This window comes from Manis javanica, chromosome 11 (assembly GCF_040802235.1).
Source record: "Manis javanica isolate MJ-LG chromosome 11, MJ_LKY, whole genome shotgun sequence".
Classification (NCBI taxonomy): Eukaryota; Metazoa; Chordata; class Mammalia; order Pholidota; family Manidae; genus Manis; species Manis javanica.
The window spans coordinates 45,568,701-45,586,637 of NC_133166.1; the positions used below are offsets into that span (position 1 = coordinate 45,568,701).

Consider the following 17,937-nt stretch of genomic DNA (forward strand, 5'->3'; position numbering starts at 1 on the left):
TACCAATGCAACCAAGGAGTCAACATTATGACATCATAATGTAATTATCTCTTTATGTGCCTATCACCCCCATGGGTATATATTAGTTCAGGAGAAGGATTGTATTTTATGTATTTTTAAATAAATCACACAGAATAGTTACAGAGTTAACTTAATAGCCATCTGATACATGAGTGAAAGGCAAGAAATCAAGTGATAATGTGGGTTGGATTTCTATTCTTTCTGATGACAAGTTCAAGATATGTGATTCCTATACTACAATTCACTGTGACCTGCCCAGCCTCAAAGAAAAAGTCTGTATATATTACTCAAATATTCCATTAAAATTTTGCTTCTGAGTCCAAATGTACATATCAGTACATAACATTACATATTATATTTCCTGATGGTCACTGTCCCTTAAATATATATCTGTTAAAACAAAATGTCTTCTGCATATAAACGTTCTTCTTATGAAAATTATAGCTAACATGTACTGAGTGTTTGCTGTGTCAGATACTTTGCTGAATGTTTCACATGTGAATCATGTTTACTACTCATAACAGCCTGATGAACTAGGTACTAGTACTATCTGTACTTTATAGGTAAGCTGAGATGCAGAGAGGTTAAGAGAAACAAACCCAGTCAAACTGATTATAAAGGACTGTATGCTTAACCCTAAGTTACTGTTTCTCATAATAGTATATAAAGGAAGGGCACTTAATGGAAGTGCAGTAACTTGTAATTAAATTGGAATTCTAGGATGGCTAAGAACTCCTTTACTGAAGAGATTCACTTTTTAAAGGAAAATAAGAAAAGAATTATATTTTGTAATATTAACCATAACCTCCTCTCCCCAATTCACTCCTCTGAGGAAAATTAAGATTTGCCCTACCAATAGTTTTTAAATGTCTAATATGTATAGATTATCGAGTGTTAAAGGACTGTAGGTCCCATGGTTGAAGGAACAGAGTCCCAGGACATCTAAGTCACGTAGGTAAATTTTGAGCAGGAAATGTGAGTGTGTGTACCTACGTGTTCTCTGATTCAGGGGTCTATGGCTTTCATCACCCTTTCGAAGGCTCAGTAACAATGCAAAGTTAATCACCATTGTCCTAGAGGTTATGGACCAAGGAAGTCTCCTTTTCAACTAGGTCACTTAGGATTCCCAGCATAGGTCAGTCCTCTGTCTACATATATCCCAAAGAACTCATTAGAACCCAGTGTTCCAATGCAGGTGAGAGCTTCAAACACTATATTTTTGAAAAGTACAAGTTTTTCTATATTCCATGGTGTGTGAATGAGGATCCCAGCACTTGGGTTCAGCCATCTCTATAATTCTTTCCACTCTGCACCATGTACCCCCAAATGGCTCAACATCTACATTCCCAGGAATGATGGAATGACAGAAAAACCCCTGGAATCAGTGAAGATAACTTTTTTTAACCTTTATTTTAGAGATCAATTTGGGGTCAAATCATTCTTTACTGGAATATCAATTTAAAGAAAATTTGAAGGCATTAGCCTATAATGTGTGGTGTTTAAAATGATAATTTTTTTCCAATCCTTAGGGACAGAGATAACAAGCACACTATATTTAAAATTGTCTATATTAGATCAAAATTAACTTTCACTCACCATTATTCTTATATTTATTTGGTATTGGTCACCATATCCGTGAATCATTTTTCAGAGAAGAACTGCTTGGGGATTGGTATATGAACTTAAACTGCATCCTTAGGGGAAGGATAAGGAGCACTAAAGTCATTGTCTTTTAAACCAGGCTGCCTAGATTCCACTTCCAGATCTATGTCTATGAAGCTCTCCATGTCTCTCTTCCCTCCTGACTCTTTATATCAAAGCAAACAGATAATTTTAGGGGCTGACGTATGAGACTTAGCATAGAAACACACAAATCACTTTTGAAGTACCTCTGTTACTCTCACTGTTAGGGTGTCTCATTAGAAGGATTAAACCTGCAGTTCAGAGTAATTGTTTGGGGTACTTGAAATAAATTGAATATTACACATGAAAAATGGTCATGGACACATTTTTAGTAGCTTTCCAATTCCAATTATATCTATCATGAGGCACTTGAATGAACAAGGCCTTTTGAAAAGTTTTGAGAATAGACAATATTGCTTCTCCTTGAAAGGAAAGTATTCCTATTTATGTCTTCCCCTTGTGTATAGGTATGTAAAAAGAAAAACTGCATATAAAATATCCACTGTTTAAGTGTTCCATAGCTTTCTTTAGTTTTCAAGAAGGTATCCAAACTCCAAAACCAGCATGTAAGGCTCCGGCATATAAGGCTCCCATTTTAGAAGGTTCCATACTGGCTCTACTTTGGTCATACTCTTACCCAGGGAAGAGAGTACTGTGTGGTCAAGGGTAGAGCACAGTCTAGATCACTCTCAGGATCCTTGGCTTCATCTAATGTCCTGACCAAATGACCCTGAACTTTCTTCTGGGACCTGCAACAGCCTCTTCCAAGCTCCCTTCTCCCAAGAGTGAACTGTGTCACCAGTAAGTAAGTCTCCATTCCCAGTGAATTTCCACAAAGTCCCTGTTTAGGAGATGTGGCAGAGCCATGTACTAGAGTGTGCCCATGTTTGAGGAACAGGCCCCATCTGGTACAAGGTGGAATCAGGTGTGGAGAGAAAAGAAGGGAAAATTGTAGACCAGCTCTTGTCTTGTTGGGCCATTCTGTTGACACTCATTAAGTCCAACATTTCTAGATAATGTACTGATCTGCCAGGCCAGTATGAAGGTAAAGTGTCATGAAGGAAGGTGCATGTTTTATTTACCAACATTATGTAGAACTTCTGCAACCTTAGACACATGATAAAGGGCCTTCATGTGTATTCTTTCCCTGTGTCCCATTAAGGGCAGGTTACTTCCTAATGGAGCCTTGACTTTCTCCCCAGCACCATTTCTTTCAACATCATCATTTCTATTAGGATGTGAACTTGAAATGTACTTAACTAAACACAAGTACAAGGGAAATACTGAACCAATAGAAAATAATGTCTGTGCCAACTTACCAATATTGGTCACTATATTATTTGAATAATAAAAGAATTTTGGAAGGGGATATTTGAATAAAAATATTCTGGGAATTCAAAACTAATAAAAGTATTTTTCCAAATACCATGTCTATGTTTATAATCAGTTTCCATCTCCCCGTACTTGTATGACAACCTAAAATGGATTTAATGTTTTTTGCTTCTGTTGTCTATTTGTTTCCATGATCAGAGGTAACTATGGAATATCTGCTCTACTTTACTTCAAAAGGTCACCACATCTGAGAATACTAGGTATTATTTCAGAAACTAGAAACAACTTTTAAAATCCATTAGGGATTAAAGATGGTGACATGAGAGGTGAGACAGAGGCTTCCTCCTAAAAATGCATATAATACAAAAACATAATTAATACAACTAATCCTGAGCAACAGGAAAGAGGACTGCACCAGACTGCATACACCTGGAGAAAAGAGCAGACCTCACAGAACTAGGTAAGGTACCGAAGCAGTGGCCTGGCGGGACCCAAGGCCCTCCCCCACCCCAGCTAACCGGCCAGTGAGAGGAGGACAAATGGAGTGGGGAGGAAGTGGAGGCCTGGGACTGCTGAATACCTAACTCCGGAGATCTGCTCTGGGAGCACAGATCTACATTTCATGGTGCTTTCATGATACTCTCATGATTACAGGGTTGGAAAACTAAGATAGGAAGAATTCCTGGAGAGACTGAGAGCAGGGATCCATATCTGGCTGCACTGGGACAAAAGTTTATACCTGTGTGCTTGGCCCACTGGTTCAGGCAGTAGAGACAGGCATAGCAGTCGGGAAGCAGGGAACAGCTCTTTCTACCCCTCAGGCACCAATACCGCTCCCCTGCAACCCCCGACATTGCTTCAGGGGCTGAACAGCTCCAGAGAGTAGAGCTTCTGGACACTAGAGAGCACCATACACTAATATGAGATGCCAAAGAAACCTGGTCTAGAGTAAAATTAATATAACTCCAGAGAAAGATTTAAATGACAAGGACCTTGTGACTCTTCCTGAAAGGGAGTTCAAAATAAAAATGATTAACATGCTAATTGAGTCATGGAAAGATATTCAAGAATTCAGGAATGAATTCTGGTCAGAGATCCAAAGGGGAAGGGTGGGAAGGCCCTGTGGAGAGATAGGGAGATGGGTATTAAAGGTACTATGATTAGTAGTTATGGTGTGGGGTGGTCATGGGGAAGACAGTATAGCACAGAAAAGACAAGTAGTGACTCTGTGGCATCTTACTACATTGATGGACAGTGACTGCAATGGGGTAAGAGGGAGACTGGATAATATGGGTGAATGAAGCAACCACATTGTTTTTCATGTGAAACCTTCACAGGAGGGTGTTATCAATAATACCTTAATTTTAAATACATTATAAATAAATAACATGCAGAAGAAAAAAAAAGTTCAGCTAGTGGACCTGCTATAAATCACACAGGTATTTGTGAGAGAGTGATGGGGGCGCTTGAACAACGCTTATACTTTATGTGGAGGTTGGGGACGGACTTGGACGGGAAATCTCACACGAGATTCATCTTATGTGAACAAGAACACTGAAACACTTGAAGGAATTTGAAAGCCGACTTTTATCGACGGTGGCGCCACATTCCCGAGTGGCAAAGTGTGCAGGGAAACCTTCCATGCCCAAACCCGCCTATCATGGTGCTTGGGGGCGCCTGTGCACAAGGCCTCTGTCAGGCTGATGTAAGCTCTGCGGGCCTGACACAGCCCCCTGTGACGCCCTCCCCGCCACAGCTCCGCCCTGGCTGCCCTCGCGCTAGTGCACATGCTCCTAACCCCACCCACTGTGTCACTGAATGTCTCCCTGGCAACCCCTGACGGTCTCGGTAGGAGCTGGACTCTTGAGTGCACTGAGTGGAGCTCAGAGCTTGGGACTGCAGAGAGGAGAGCAGTTGCTGAGCTGCTGAGTGTCCGTATCCGGGCCTGTTTAGTGGAGACGTCTGCCGAGAGGCGCTGACCGTGCCCTTTTGACAGGCTGGAGACTTTCTTGACTATGGATGTTGAAGATAAACCATGTTTTTCTAGTTTAGAGGAGGAAACTGCTTTCTGGAAGGAACTTTCCTTCAAGTATAAACAAAGCTTCCAGGAAACTCTGGATGAGCTACTTGAATTCCAGGAAAGAAGCAGAGAATTAGAAGCAGAGTTGGAGGCACAGTTAGTACTGGCTGAACAAAGTAAGAGAGACTTGCAAGCTGACGACCAAAGACTGAAATACGAAGTGGAGGCATTAAAAGAGAATCTAGAACATGAGCATGCACAAAGTTACAAGCAGGTCACAGCATTAGAGGATGATTTAAATCAGACTCGGGTGGTTAAGGAGCAGTTGCAGAAGTACGTGAGAGAGCTGGAGCAAGCCAAGGATGACCTGGAGTGCGCACAAAGGGCAGCAGTAGTTTCCCTGGAAGAGTCTGAGCAAAGGCTAGATGAGGCCCTCGAAAGAAATGCATACTTAGAGGGTGAACTTGATGAAAAGGAATCTTCGTTGGTTTCTGTGCAGAGGTTAAAGGATGAAGTAAGAGAGTTAAAACAAGAACTAGCAGTTCGGGAAAGAGAAGAACTGACCAGAAAGCAAACTCTAAACTCTGAAAAGAGGGATTCTGCTGTGCAAGTGTCACTTTCTTTGCCAGCCACTCCTGTTGCCAAAGGAATGGAAAACAGTTTTCCTTCACCAAAAGCTATATCAAACCATTTTGGTATGAGCCCACTAACTCCTCCTGCCAGTACATCGGCACTAAACATGGGGAAGGATCTCTTAAGGAAGGTAGTAGGAGCATTCGTATCAAAATTAACAGCTTGCAGGGATTTTCCGGAGTTCCAAGCATCACGAAAATCCTGTATTCCAGGGAATGATAACTGGGTTGATAATCGGCTACACCGCAAAGCTCTGTCAATCAGGGCATTCGCCTTTGTTTAATAAAGGGGCAGTGAACTCCTCCCCTTGGACTGGGCCCCTTGCACCCGTTGTTGGCCCTAGATGTGCTGCCTCTCAGTGTGTGAACACACCCGCCTCCAGGTGGGTGCTCCTGCCCTCAACAATCCACAGAGAAGGGGTCAGTTCTGTAAAGCTGCTTGTCACACCGTATTTCATCTTTCTGTGCCTTGCCTACTTTTTTCTTTTCCTCCATCCCCAATTGTCTGGGCTTACGCCACCCAAATAAAGGTGCTTTATCTGAACTTTTTATCTTAAACTCAGGGTCTACTTTCTTAAGAACCTAGGCCAATACAATTGAAAAGTCCCTTTCCCAATGCCTAAAATATGTATTCAGAATTTACTACTCATTTTCTCTTCTATGAGGTCATATAGACTGTTATTTACATTTTTTTTCTGTGAAATTTATTGTTTCCACATTGAAAGATTTTTTTGAGGGGAAAAAAATCCATTAGTATCTCTTTCTGCTCTCAGGCCATTAAACTTAGCTGTCTTGCCCATCAGCAGTTCATAAAACTGAGCTGTGAATGACCCTAGCAACTTCTAAGTCATCTCTTTATGCCACAGCAAAAAAAAGGAAAAAAAATGGCCAGCAACCGTGCTTAATTCTGATTAAAAAGTACTAGCAACTATGACTCTCAACATTTGCTTAATTGAGTTATAGTAAATCTTAAAACACTTTTTATAATTATAATTGCAAAACTAAAGATAAAAAAGAAAACTTAAAGCTATAACAGTGATCTGTACCAGGTATGTTTTGTTTTACTTTTATAGTAAATGGCTTTTCTGCTTTTACTTAGAGTCAGAAAAAAACAAGATTTGGCTGCCAAAAACACATCTATTTGAAAAATGACAAAAACTTACATTATCACTCCTTATTAGAAAGGTTCTCAAGGGGTCATTAAACATTTTTACTTTTCACTTAAAAGAGGAGATAATGATTTTTATGCTTAAAAAATCTTATTTAATTGTTGATTTTCTTTTAACCTTCATAGAGAACTTATCTTTATCAAAATCAAATGTTAGTCCTCTCCTTTCTAATTACCAATGCCTTTTTAAAAAGGCAAATGATGTCAAGTAAAAATTATCAGCTTTATAACATATTCTAATCTTTTTCTAAAAGTTGAAAACTAAACCTTACATGATAGAGGACAAATCAACATCAAACTTATGCTTTTTAAAATCCTCCCAACATTTATTTTGCCAGGCAGCTGCATCTAGGGAGGTCTCTCCCTGTGTACTAGGTGAAACCTCAATCTGGATTGGGGTTGGGGGAGGTAATTGGCTCTGAACAAATATTCTTGAACAAGTTGAATAAGTATAGGTGAGGAAGGAATTCATTAAAGGGAAAGTAGAAGTGAATGGCAGCTGCTTTGCTGGCAGCAAAAAGCAAGGAAGACCAGAGGGAGAAAAGGGAAACTCACTGAACCCCTGCTCAGCATAGGGCAAATCCCTTGCCAACTCCTAAAGCCAGGGTCACCTGGCATCCAGTGTCTGCTTGAAATCAGCACTGCGTGGCAACTAAGTCCCTATAACCCCAGGATTTGGAAGAGCCACAGAGCACTGGTTGGAGTGAGTTCATGTTCTGAGAACTTCCCAAAGGCAAAGAAAGAAGATTTTTGGTCAGGCTACTAAGGAGCATGATTGTACAGCTGCAGCCCTGTCTGGGTCACCCAGGTGATGGGAACTTGCAAGCCCAAATCAGAGCTCTCAGTAACCCTTTCTTACTTGACTGAAGTAGGATAGAGAGAGTGAAAACTTGTGCTTAAGTGTATACAATTGAATGAAATAGCAAAGTAACATTGCCACTTACCACTGGAAGAGCGTAGAGACAAAATGTAGTAAGTGAGCAGTGAGAAGTCTATCTAAGGGGAAAAAGTACACACTGAAAGAAAGGGGAGTGCATCTCACTCAGAGAGGTGGTGGGCTCAACTTTTAAGGCCTTCAAGAATGGGACAAAGGGTGGGGTTTGGGGGCCAAGAGGGTGCAGGCTTCACATGTGGTCTCATGATGTCTGTCTCCAGTGAGAGACATTATGTCACCATCCATAATCTGTCCTCTAGATATTCTGTAAAATAAATTTAACCCAAGGGATTTCTTGATCTTGTTCTCCAAGATAGTGGTTACCCTCAAGCAGTGAGGACATGTCATTTAGGACTGCTGACGCTGCTTTAAGACAGGGTCAGTTTTGTCTGATTATCATAAAACATGTTAGGAATCCTGTCTCCTAACATTCTGATTTTTAAAATGGGATCTTAGCCTTGAAATCCCTCCTGTTCTTACTACACTGTTTATATCTCACCATTTTTAATCATAGGCAGGAAATAAATGCTCGTGATGCTTGTCCCATGTCCCTTTCCTTCCTCATTTATGCATATGTATAAAGGATTGAAAATATTACAGAAAAATAAAAAAACTACAACAAAGCAGTATTTCTATGGAGAATATCATCTGGAGAGGTTTTCTTTTCTCTTTCAGTTCTGAACTAGGAGAAGTGACCTACTCCATAAAGGGCTGGAATTCCCCTCTTGCTTGAAGATGATAAATGACACTATTTAACATTACATATTAAATTTTCTGATGGTCACTTTCCCTTAAATAGATATCTGTTAAAAAAATCATTTTGCACACAAACTTTCTACTTAGAAGAATTATAGCTGACATTTACTGTTTGTTACATCAGATACTTGGTTAAATGTTTCACGTGAGAATCTTGTTTACTACTCATAACAGCCTTATGAACTTGGTACCAGTGCTATCTGTGCTTTATAGGTAAATTGAGATCAAGAGAGGTTAAGAGAAACAAGCCCAGTCAAACTGATTACAAGGGGCAGTACGCTTAACCTAAGCTACTTCTTCCCATCGCAGTGTATAAAGGAAGGACACCTCATGGAAGAGCAGCAACTCATAATTTAAGTGGAATTTTAGGATGACCAGGAACTCCTTCCAACTCCACAAATGATGTAGAGGTCACTCCCCCACTGGAAAGAATAAATCCATATAGACCATTAGGCCAAATCTTTAGTTAATTCACAATATAACCCAGCCAGGGACACACTGGGCCTGATAGGGAGGAAAGGGACTACATACTAATGGAGTTGCAAAACCTAGTCAGCTGCTAGCAGCCAGAGCAGGGAGACCTTGCATACACTGGACTTGATTCTGAGGGTATAAGATGGAGGGCAGGGGAGTATTCAATTGGCTGAGAGAAGTCTGTCTCTTTGGGAGCACTCTCCTCATGTACAGCATGCATCACCTAGCAAGGACCAGGGAGAGGTTGCAGGCACACTGCTAGGATGGCTCCTAGAAGGAAGGAGACACTGATGGTTCATACTAAGTGAGAAATGTAGTACATTGGTCTGATTGCTGTGAAGAACAAATGAAGTAATATGTGAAGGAGTGTTTTTTTACAAACGGGATAATTAAACTAGGATAGTTTGCCAGAATCTCAAAAACATATCCTAAAGATTCTTGGTTTGTACATTTTTTTCAAGCTTTATTGAAATATAATTAACATGTACACCGCTGTTTAAAATTTACAGTGTGTTGATTTGTTACATTTATATATTGTACAATAAAATGGTTATCTCCACAGTATTAGTTAATACCTCCACCCCATCACAAAATTACCTTTGTGAGCGTATGTGTGTGTGTGTGTGTGTGTGGTGAGAACATTTAAGATTTACCCTTTCAGCAACATTCAAATATATATTACAGTATTTTTAGGTATAATAACCATGCTGAGCTAATGATCCTCAGAACTTGTTAATATAAATTATTTCAGGAGGTGTGGGTGGCTCTGTTCTCGTGGATGGCTTTTGTAAAACATTGTGTAGAAGCAGTCATTTAATGTCTAAATTATTTCTCAAATTGCAATTGAGATCTCTATCAAATGACAATTGTTGAGTTCTCCAATCTCATGGAGAATTTGGAAAACACAAGGGCAAATAAAATATTTTCCCTTCCAAGCCCATCATTCTTTAAAATACTGTTTAATTGGGGAGGGCCTTGCCTGGACCCCGAGCTGCTTTCCCAGGGAATTCGGTCTCCCTGCCGAGTGCGCCGGCCCCACTACGGCGGGATTGGATCCCCCGCGCCCGCCCCCCGCCCCGCCGCTTCCTGGGGAGGAGCGGGAATCAATTACCAGCCCTGGTGGGCGCGCACCTGGATGAGCGCAACCCCGAGACCCGAGCGCAGGGCCCGCCCCACCCCCCCCACCCCCGAGTCCCCCGCCCTCCCCGCCCGCCACCTCCAGCGCGAGGGACAAGCGCCTCCGGGCTCGGGGGCGGCGGCGCCGAGCAATCCGGGCGGGCCGGCCTCGCCGGTGACATCACTCGCGAGGATACTCCTGCTCTCGGCGCCGCCTTCACCAAGCGGCCGTCTGTCCGTCCGTGCGCTGCCGTCCGCTGCTGGAGCGGGTCCTCGCCGGCCGGGACAGAGCCGGGCAGCGCGGAGCGACAGGACCCGAGGAGCAGGGAGAGCGGAGGCAGCGAGGGAGGGAGGACCTGCGCGGACGACAGCATGAAATTGAGCACCGCGCTGCTTGCTGTCCCTCCTGCCGGCGCTGATCCTCAGCACCAGGTGAGTCAGGAGCGTGAGCCACGCGAGCCCAGGGGCGCTGCAGGTGCGAGTTGGTCCTCCCGCAGGTCACCTGTGAGGGCCAAGGAAGGACACGTCAGCTGTTTGCATCTCCTGCTTCAGAATCAGACCCTTGGGTGAACCCAGCCCATTTTATTTGCCCTGGCCCCTCTTGTGAAGAGTCAGTACTTTAACTAGGGAGGGACCAAAACTGTCAAAGGCACGTTGCTCACCAACCTCGGTAGTAACAGATAACAGAGAGACCAAAATAAAAGAAATACAGAGACAAAGAATTGTCACCAGGCATGTTCTCACAACAAAGCTGTCTCCTTAGTCTCAGAGAATCTTCTCTGCCCTCAGCCTCCACACACAGGGACCTATTTTAGGATACAAAGAGACAGAAAAAGCCTTTAGCGTAGGAGATGCTGACCCCACATAATAAAGTCCCTGGACTCTGGCACTGACTGTTACAAGGACTTTGGTTATTAAGAGAAATGTCCATTTCACTGTCTTCTGATTTGGGAGTCATTAAAAAGGCACTCAGTAATTAAAAGTTTGAGGACAATTACAGGGCCCTGGTGCAGATGCTAACATTTGGAAACATCAAAATATTTATTTTCCTAATTAAATATAGATGTGACATTTTGGGAAATACTATGTCTACAATAAAATGCACAGATTTTAAGTGTGCAGTTATTTGAGTTTTGACAAGTGAAGAGACTATGTAAATACTACCTAGTCAAGATGCAGCGCTTGGAAATCCCCTTCAGAAAGCTCTGTATGGTTCCTTTTCAGTTAACTGCCTTCTCTTCCAAAAAAAATAATTTCTGTTGTTCATCACCATAGACTTACTTTGCCTGCTCTAGAATTTCATGCAAATTGAATCATGTTATCATGATAACAGTATGTTATATTTTATGCCCAGTATCTTTAACAAGCTTTTAGATTTGTCCATGTGGCTGCATAAGTCAGTAAATAGTTCATTCCTTTTTATCACTGAGTAATACTCCGTTGTACTGATAAACAGAAACTTATGTATCATTCATCTGTTGATGAACATTTGGTTGCTTCCAGTTGTTGGGTATTATAAATAAAGTTGCTTTGAATATTTTTGTAAAAGTCTTTATGAATTCAGGTTTTCAATTCCCCTGTGTAAATGTGTATGAGTTCAGTTCCTGGGTTAGAAGAACCAAGTTGGAGAATTTATGTTTAAACTGGGGGAGAACTTGAGGCAGGTAACAGAGAGATGCAGGCAGATAAGAGTTCAGGGCCCCTGTAAGTTTCAAGAAGCTTCAGGGACCTTGTAAGTTTCAAGACCCTTGTAAGTTTCAAGAAGTTCCAAACTCAGCCAATCAAAATTGTGCTGTTAGATAGACCTCAGCTCTGATTGGTTATGCCCTATGCCAGCTGACTGATTATGCCCTGTGCAAATGAAGCATTGTACTTTCAGCAGCTCAAGAGTGGATTGTGATGTCATCAATTCAGTTCTCTATTTGATCCAGGGAGGGTGGGAATTTCTCCTCCCAGGAGGCAATATAAATCCCAGACTGCACCGCCCTCATTGCATCCTTCCTTGGAGCCCTCCTGAATAGCAGGACCTTTCTCTTTTCAGTCATTAAAAGAGCTTTGCTGGTTGCTCCATGCTCTTGCTGCTGGCTTTGCTCTTTGTCATCCCCAAGACACAATCCTGGGAAAACATAGCATTCTAAGCCAGTAACAAACTAACAAGTTATAAATCTTCCAATCAATGATTACATGGCCAGATATTTTCAGAGGTGTTCTGGTGGCCATGTGCCTAGAAGATGCTATGCATGTAGTATTTTCACAGTAAAGAGAGGCTACTTTTATATTTTTATTACAATTTGTACTTATTCTTTGATTTTATTAGCTGGAAACCAATAAAGGAACCAAAAGTTAAGAAAAATTTTTAAAAACCCAACATTTAAATGTTAAAAAATTAACTATGGGATAAAATGTAAGAAACTGGCATAGTAGACACTTTGTGAAAGAAATTTTAACCTCCATAATTGCTGCATCCTGCCCCCTGCATTTATGCTACCTGAAGTTTCATGATTGTGAAATATGTTTCCTTTCAGATTCTCCTTTTCAGTGTTCTAAAGTCTGCTACTGACCTTGGAAAATCTCAACTTAGAAAAAGATGCAGATGAAAGAAAACAAGAGCACATATATGGTGAAAATAATAAAACATCTGAAAGGTAAAGGTTAGGAGATGATGGCTATACATTGACCCAGAATATAAGTGCCAAAGACACAGCATCTACTTCATGATTTTGTCAACTATCAGCTTTGCCTTCATACTTTTAATAGAGCCCACATGTATGTTATTTTATATATATATATATATGTGTGTGTTATGTAATTCAGAATATATAGTACTTTTGAAAGCATGGCCCTCAAAATTTGGTCTTCCCATTATCATGTTTAATAACACTTAGTTTCCTTATGAGCACATTGTCAAGCAGATACTATCTGTATTCAACAATTAACTATACTCAAATGAATAAAAACTAAAACTTCCATGTGGTTGATAATTTTCAGTTGATTGATATCCATATTTAATGGATTACTTACAAGTATGTTACAATAAAAAAATAAAGTAAGGCTGGTGTTTTGTTCATTTAAATACCTTTCTGTTCCTCTGCCTTTGGTCACTTTAGATTATCAGTAGATAATTGAAACTCTATTCAAGAAAAATAAAGACCTTGGACTGTAGCTCTGAGCATCTGTACATTCTTTAAAATGAGAAGGGGAAAACCTGAATAATGGTTCCAATTTGGGTGACTTTAGAATCACCTAGAAAGCTTTAAAGGTAAATACACTTACCAAGGCATCACTTATGATTTAGGAAATATACATTTCACTTGCAGAGCTCAATAACATATATGTATATATATCTTAAGACTGTCCTCACCTGGTGATTAAAATACTAAGTCAGTTTGGGGAACCAATGTTTTGGAGATAATTTAATTTCAATTGATGTACATAATTCTGTCTCAAACTATTTCTGTTTATGCATGAATAGAATACATACATACGATTACAATGACAAATTTTAGATAATAAAATTTGGGCTTAGTGGGTCATAGAGCAGAGTGCAACTACTAAAAGGAAATCAGGGATGGAGCATCTCCATAAGGCTGCATCCAAAAGCAAATGTTTCTTGGACCATGAAAGAATATTGTTTCACTAGCATAGGAGAGAGTATGATATTGAGAGCAAAAAGTCCTACACAGACACAAGCTGAAGGTTAACCACGTAAATAATGTACTCATTGTGAATGCTTTCTTAGATATTGGGAGACATTATTCTATAAATACTGAATGCAAACATCTCAAATATGTCTGACCTGTTTGATGTTGTTTGAGTGCTTTGAGTGTGATTGCATTGAATCTGCAGGTTAATTTGGGAAGAACTGACATCTTTACAATACTGAGTATTCCTATCCATGAACATTGATTATCTCTCCATTTATTTAGTTCTTCTTCAATTTTAGTCCCAATTTTGTAATTTTCTTCATATTGTTCTTGTACATATTTTGTTAAATTAATACCTAAGCATTTCATTTTTTGGATGCTATTGTGTCTTTAATTTCTAACTCCACTGGTTCATTACTGGTATACAGGGAAGTGATTGATTTTTGTATATTAGCCCCATAGCCTGTAACCTTGCTATAATTGATTGTTAGTTCAAGGAGGTTTTCTTCATTGATTATTTCAGATTTCTGGACAGATGATCATGTCATCTTCAAACAAAAAGTTTTATGTCTTCCTTCCATATCCATGTAGTCTTTTATTTCCTTTCTTTGTCCTACTGTACTAGCTAAAACTTACAGTTTGTTGTGTAGTGTGATGGTGTAGTGGTGTAGTGTTGAAGTGTAGTGGTGAGAGGAGACATCCCTGCCTCATTCCTGATATTAATAGAAAGTTTTGAGTTTCTCACCATTAACTATGATGTTTATTGCATGTCTTTCTAGATATTCTTTATCAAGTACAAGTTCTTTGATTGTGAACCTGTACTTTATTCACCTTAAAAGTGTATCATTGGGAAGATTTTTTTAAAATATGAGTTGTTGATCTGGTCTAAAGCCCTTCATCTTTTGCATCAGAACACTGAGGTCCAGAGTGTATGACACTTGTCCAAGTACAGAGGAGAATCCCAAAACTAGAACCTAGAACTTCCACAAACATTTTTCTGTTCTATTCTGTGACCATTCTCCATGACATGTCTTCTTTAATCAACCAACATTTATATACTTGGTACCTACAATGTACCCAGAGCTAGTCTAGTTATTTTGGCATGCAAACCAGCTTAAAAACTAATTTTTTTGACTATATGGAATAACTGGAGAGAACAAAGTTAAGAGTTAATTTGCATTTGTTGGCTCAAATTTATATGATCCATGAAGACTGAACTGGTCTAAAAATGATCCCAGGTCACTTAGGAAACCCAAATAAGAGGCATTAATAAATTCTCACCATTAAAATTAAGAAAAAGCAAGAGAATTAAAAACAAGAGTGCAGCTACAATAATTCTTGTGGACCTTTCAGATGGTGTTTAAAGTGATATTTTTAATATTTTTAAAAAGTATTCACTGAATTATGTCTTACAATAACAATTCACAGACATTTGCTTATTTCCTGATTTATGAAATTCATGCTGATGGTGTGTGGGACTGCTCTGAAAGTAGCCTAATATCTAGCAAGGACTATGAAATAATCCTTGAATAAATGAAGAATGAATACATTGTTGTTTAGCTTTAATACCAGGGTTAATTGAGTTTGTTTGGTTTATATGTATATGTTTACTTCTCTTCAGTTCAGGCAGAGAGAGGCTACAGAAATGAAAAGGAAAAGATGAAATGATTGGGTCTCTTAACAATTTGACAAGGGTGGAAGATCAGAGAGTTTGGGTCAGAATAGCACATGGTGGCACGGACTTTGCAGAGTTTGCCCTTCCCCATGCTATGCTCTTCGTTCATATCTGGTGTTACATTTGTGAATATGTTCACTTACATGGCAAAAGAGATTATTATACTAATGGAATTAACGTTGGCAATCATCCAGCTTTAATAAGGAGATTTTCCTGGATTGTATAAGGGGACCCAATTATTAAATTACATGGGTCCTTAAAAGTGCCAGACTAAAATTGCAGCACCGCTGTATGAAAGAAGAGATGCTTCAGAGAGATAGACAGAGGAGAAGGGGCAGAGAGAGGGATATTATCTGCTGTTACTAGCTTTGAAGGGTGCCATGAGTAAGAGAATGTGGACAGCCTCTATCAACTGGGGAGGCTCCCAATGAATAGCCAGACAGGGAACAAGAACTTAAGTCCTCCAGACATATGGCACTGAATTCTGGCAACTTGAAAATTAAGTCTGAAAACAAATAATCCCCAGAGCCTCCAGAAGAAAGTGGAGTTCTGCTAATACCCTGATTTCAACCCAATGAAGCCCAGAGAACTAGGTGAGTGATACTGTGCCTGGACTAGTGACCTGTGGAACTATAAGATGATGTTTGCTTTGCAATAATCCATTCAATTTGTGGTTATTTTATAAAGCAACAGGAGAAAACTAATACAGCCCTCATAAATTTGTTTTTAGAACCTAAATGCTTCAATTGTCAGAGAAACTTTATCAAACTACAGTCCATGGGCCAATTCCAAGCCACAGCCTCCTTTGTATAGCCTGAGAACTAAGAATGATTTTATATTTTTAAGTAGCCAAAAATAAAATTAAAAAGAGTATTTCATGAAATATGAAATTTCATGAAGTTCAAATGTAATATGAAATTTCATGAAGTTCAAATGTAAGTGTCTAAACTTTGATTGGAACACATTCCATATATTTATGTGTAGTCTGGGACTGTTTTCTTGATACAATACAAGAGTTAAATAGTCATGACAGAAACCTCGTGGCCAGCAAAGCCTAAAATACCATGGAAGAGGCTACTTGCAATTCTTTGCTATCTCCCCCCATTCCTTTCTATGAGTGCTTGGAGATGCATGGGGGAAAATATATAAGAGAGTGCAAATCCACCTGTGTTTGTAGCCCTCAAAAGTTTCTCAATGTCAGTGCTCCCCACATTTGGTATTTAGACATTTATTAAAACTGTCTTGGCTGAATTCTTCTTACCACTTTATATGGAAGCAGTAGTGTTTGTCTCAGGTAATCAAGCACTTGGATCATGTTTCTTCTCCTTGGTGCTGTCTCTCCCCAGATCTGGGTTAGATGATTGCCCTCTGACTTCAGCTTCATGTAGGGTTTGAGAAAATCATTCATTTACAGTTTTTATGCAAGAGAGTAATAGCCTTTCCAGTTCTCCACATCTCTGAGCTGAAATCAGATCTATCTCTGAGTCTGAACATATTTGAAGGATATTTTTGTTCAACCAAACTTTAGTAGGATCACAGACATGAGAAGCACTTTTTATTTCTCCCCAAACTCAAAATAATGATAATAAGAATAACAGAATATGTGTTGAGTCAATATGTGCCAATTAATTTAATCAGGAAATGAGTAGCCCTGAGCTTTGAAATAGAATCCTCAGATTCTAGACTAATTTTTGAGAATTTAGATGGGAGGATTTTGAAATTGTCATGTATACCATCAGAAGGTGAAATCGAGGAAGTGTAGCTGTCAAAATTCACTAGTAAAACAAAACGTTTGGAAATGGTACTGCACCACATAATTGGGGGATGAGTGGGAATAATATTTATGACTGTGGCTGCATCTGATAATCACTCTGAAGTACTCACTGCCAAAGGATTTGAGTGAGAATTTTGTGTTTTTATGTTAAGGGGAAGCATACAGATATAAAGATTTGAAAATATGGAACCTGAAGAGAAGAATCATTGGGTAATGGTGAACTTTCATATGCTTATGAAAAATAAGTTACTAAGAGTTAATGTTACCATAGAAAAGGGTTGTGGCATACATGGTATCATTGCCCTCACATAAGCTTTCCTGTTAGCATCTTTAACCCTTCTTTTGTTGGCATGGAGAAGTGATGAAACATTAATTTCATAAAGAAATAAGGGCTGGGTCAGATTGTGTTTAAGAAATAGAAATATTTCAGAGGGAGTTCTAATGGGTCTCTCCAGGAAGAGGGGCAGCTTGCTCAGCAAAGACAAATCAAGGTCATATGAATTTGATATGCAGCACACACAGTTTGGTATGGACCAAAACTTATAGGTGCAGACTCTTGATATTTGTTAGTGTGCCCTGAGGAAAGTATAGGTGAGTGGAGAAGAACAAGAGTTCATGCTACCTAAATTCATAAGAATTTATAATCTTATAATTTATAAACCTGAATGCCAGTTTAATTACTGTTAATGAGAAATGAAAATACAGCAC

General features: G+C 39.6%; 1 protein-coding gene across 1 annotated transcript; it reads left to right on the forward strand.

The window, feature by feature from the left end:
* The first annotated feature begins 9,283 nt into the window (after window positions 1-9,283).
* On the forward strand, window positions 9,284-16,037 carry LOC118969342 (uncharacterized). The gene is made up of 3 exons (XM_073217717.1): window positions 9,284-9,324; window positions 10,046-10,568; window positions 12,662-16,037. The coding sequence occupies exons 1-3, from the start codon at window positions 9,284-9,286 to the stop codon at window positions 12,731-12,733; spliced, it is 636 nt and encodes a 211-aa protein (XP_073073818.1). The 3' UTR covers window positions 12,734-16,037.
* Window positions 16,038-17,937: the final 1,900 nt, after the last annotated feature.

Coding starts and splice junctions, on each gene's coding strand:
- LOC118969342 (XM_073217717.1), top strand. CDS start 9,284: ATGGCTCCTAGAAGGAAGGAGACACTGATGGTTCATACTAA. Junction 9,325..10,045: donor ACACTGATGGTTCATACTAA/GTGAGAAATGTA, acceptor CTCCCTGCCGAG/TGCGCCGGCCCCACTACGGC. Junction 10,569..12,661: donor GCGCTGATCCTCAGCACCAG/GTGAGTCAGGAG, acceptor GTTTCCTTTCAG/ATTCTCCTTTTCAGTGTTCT.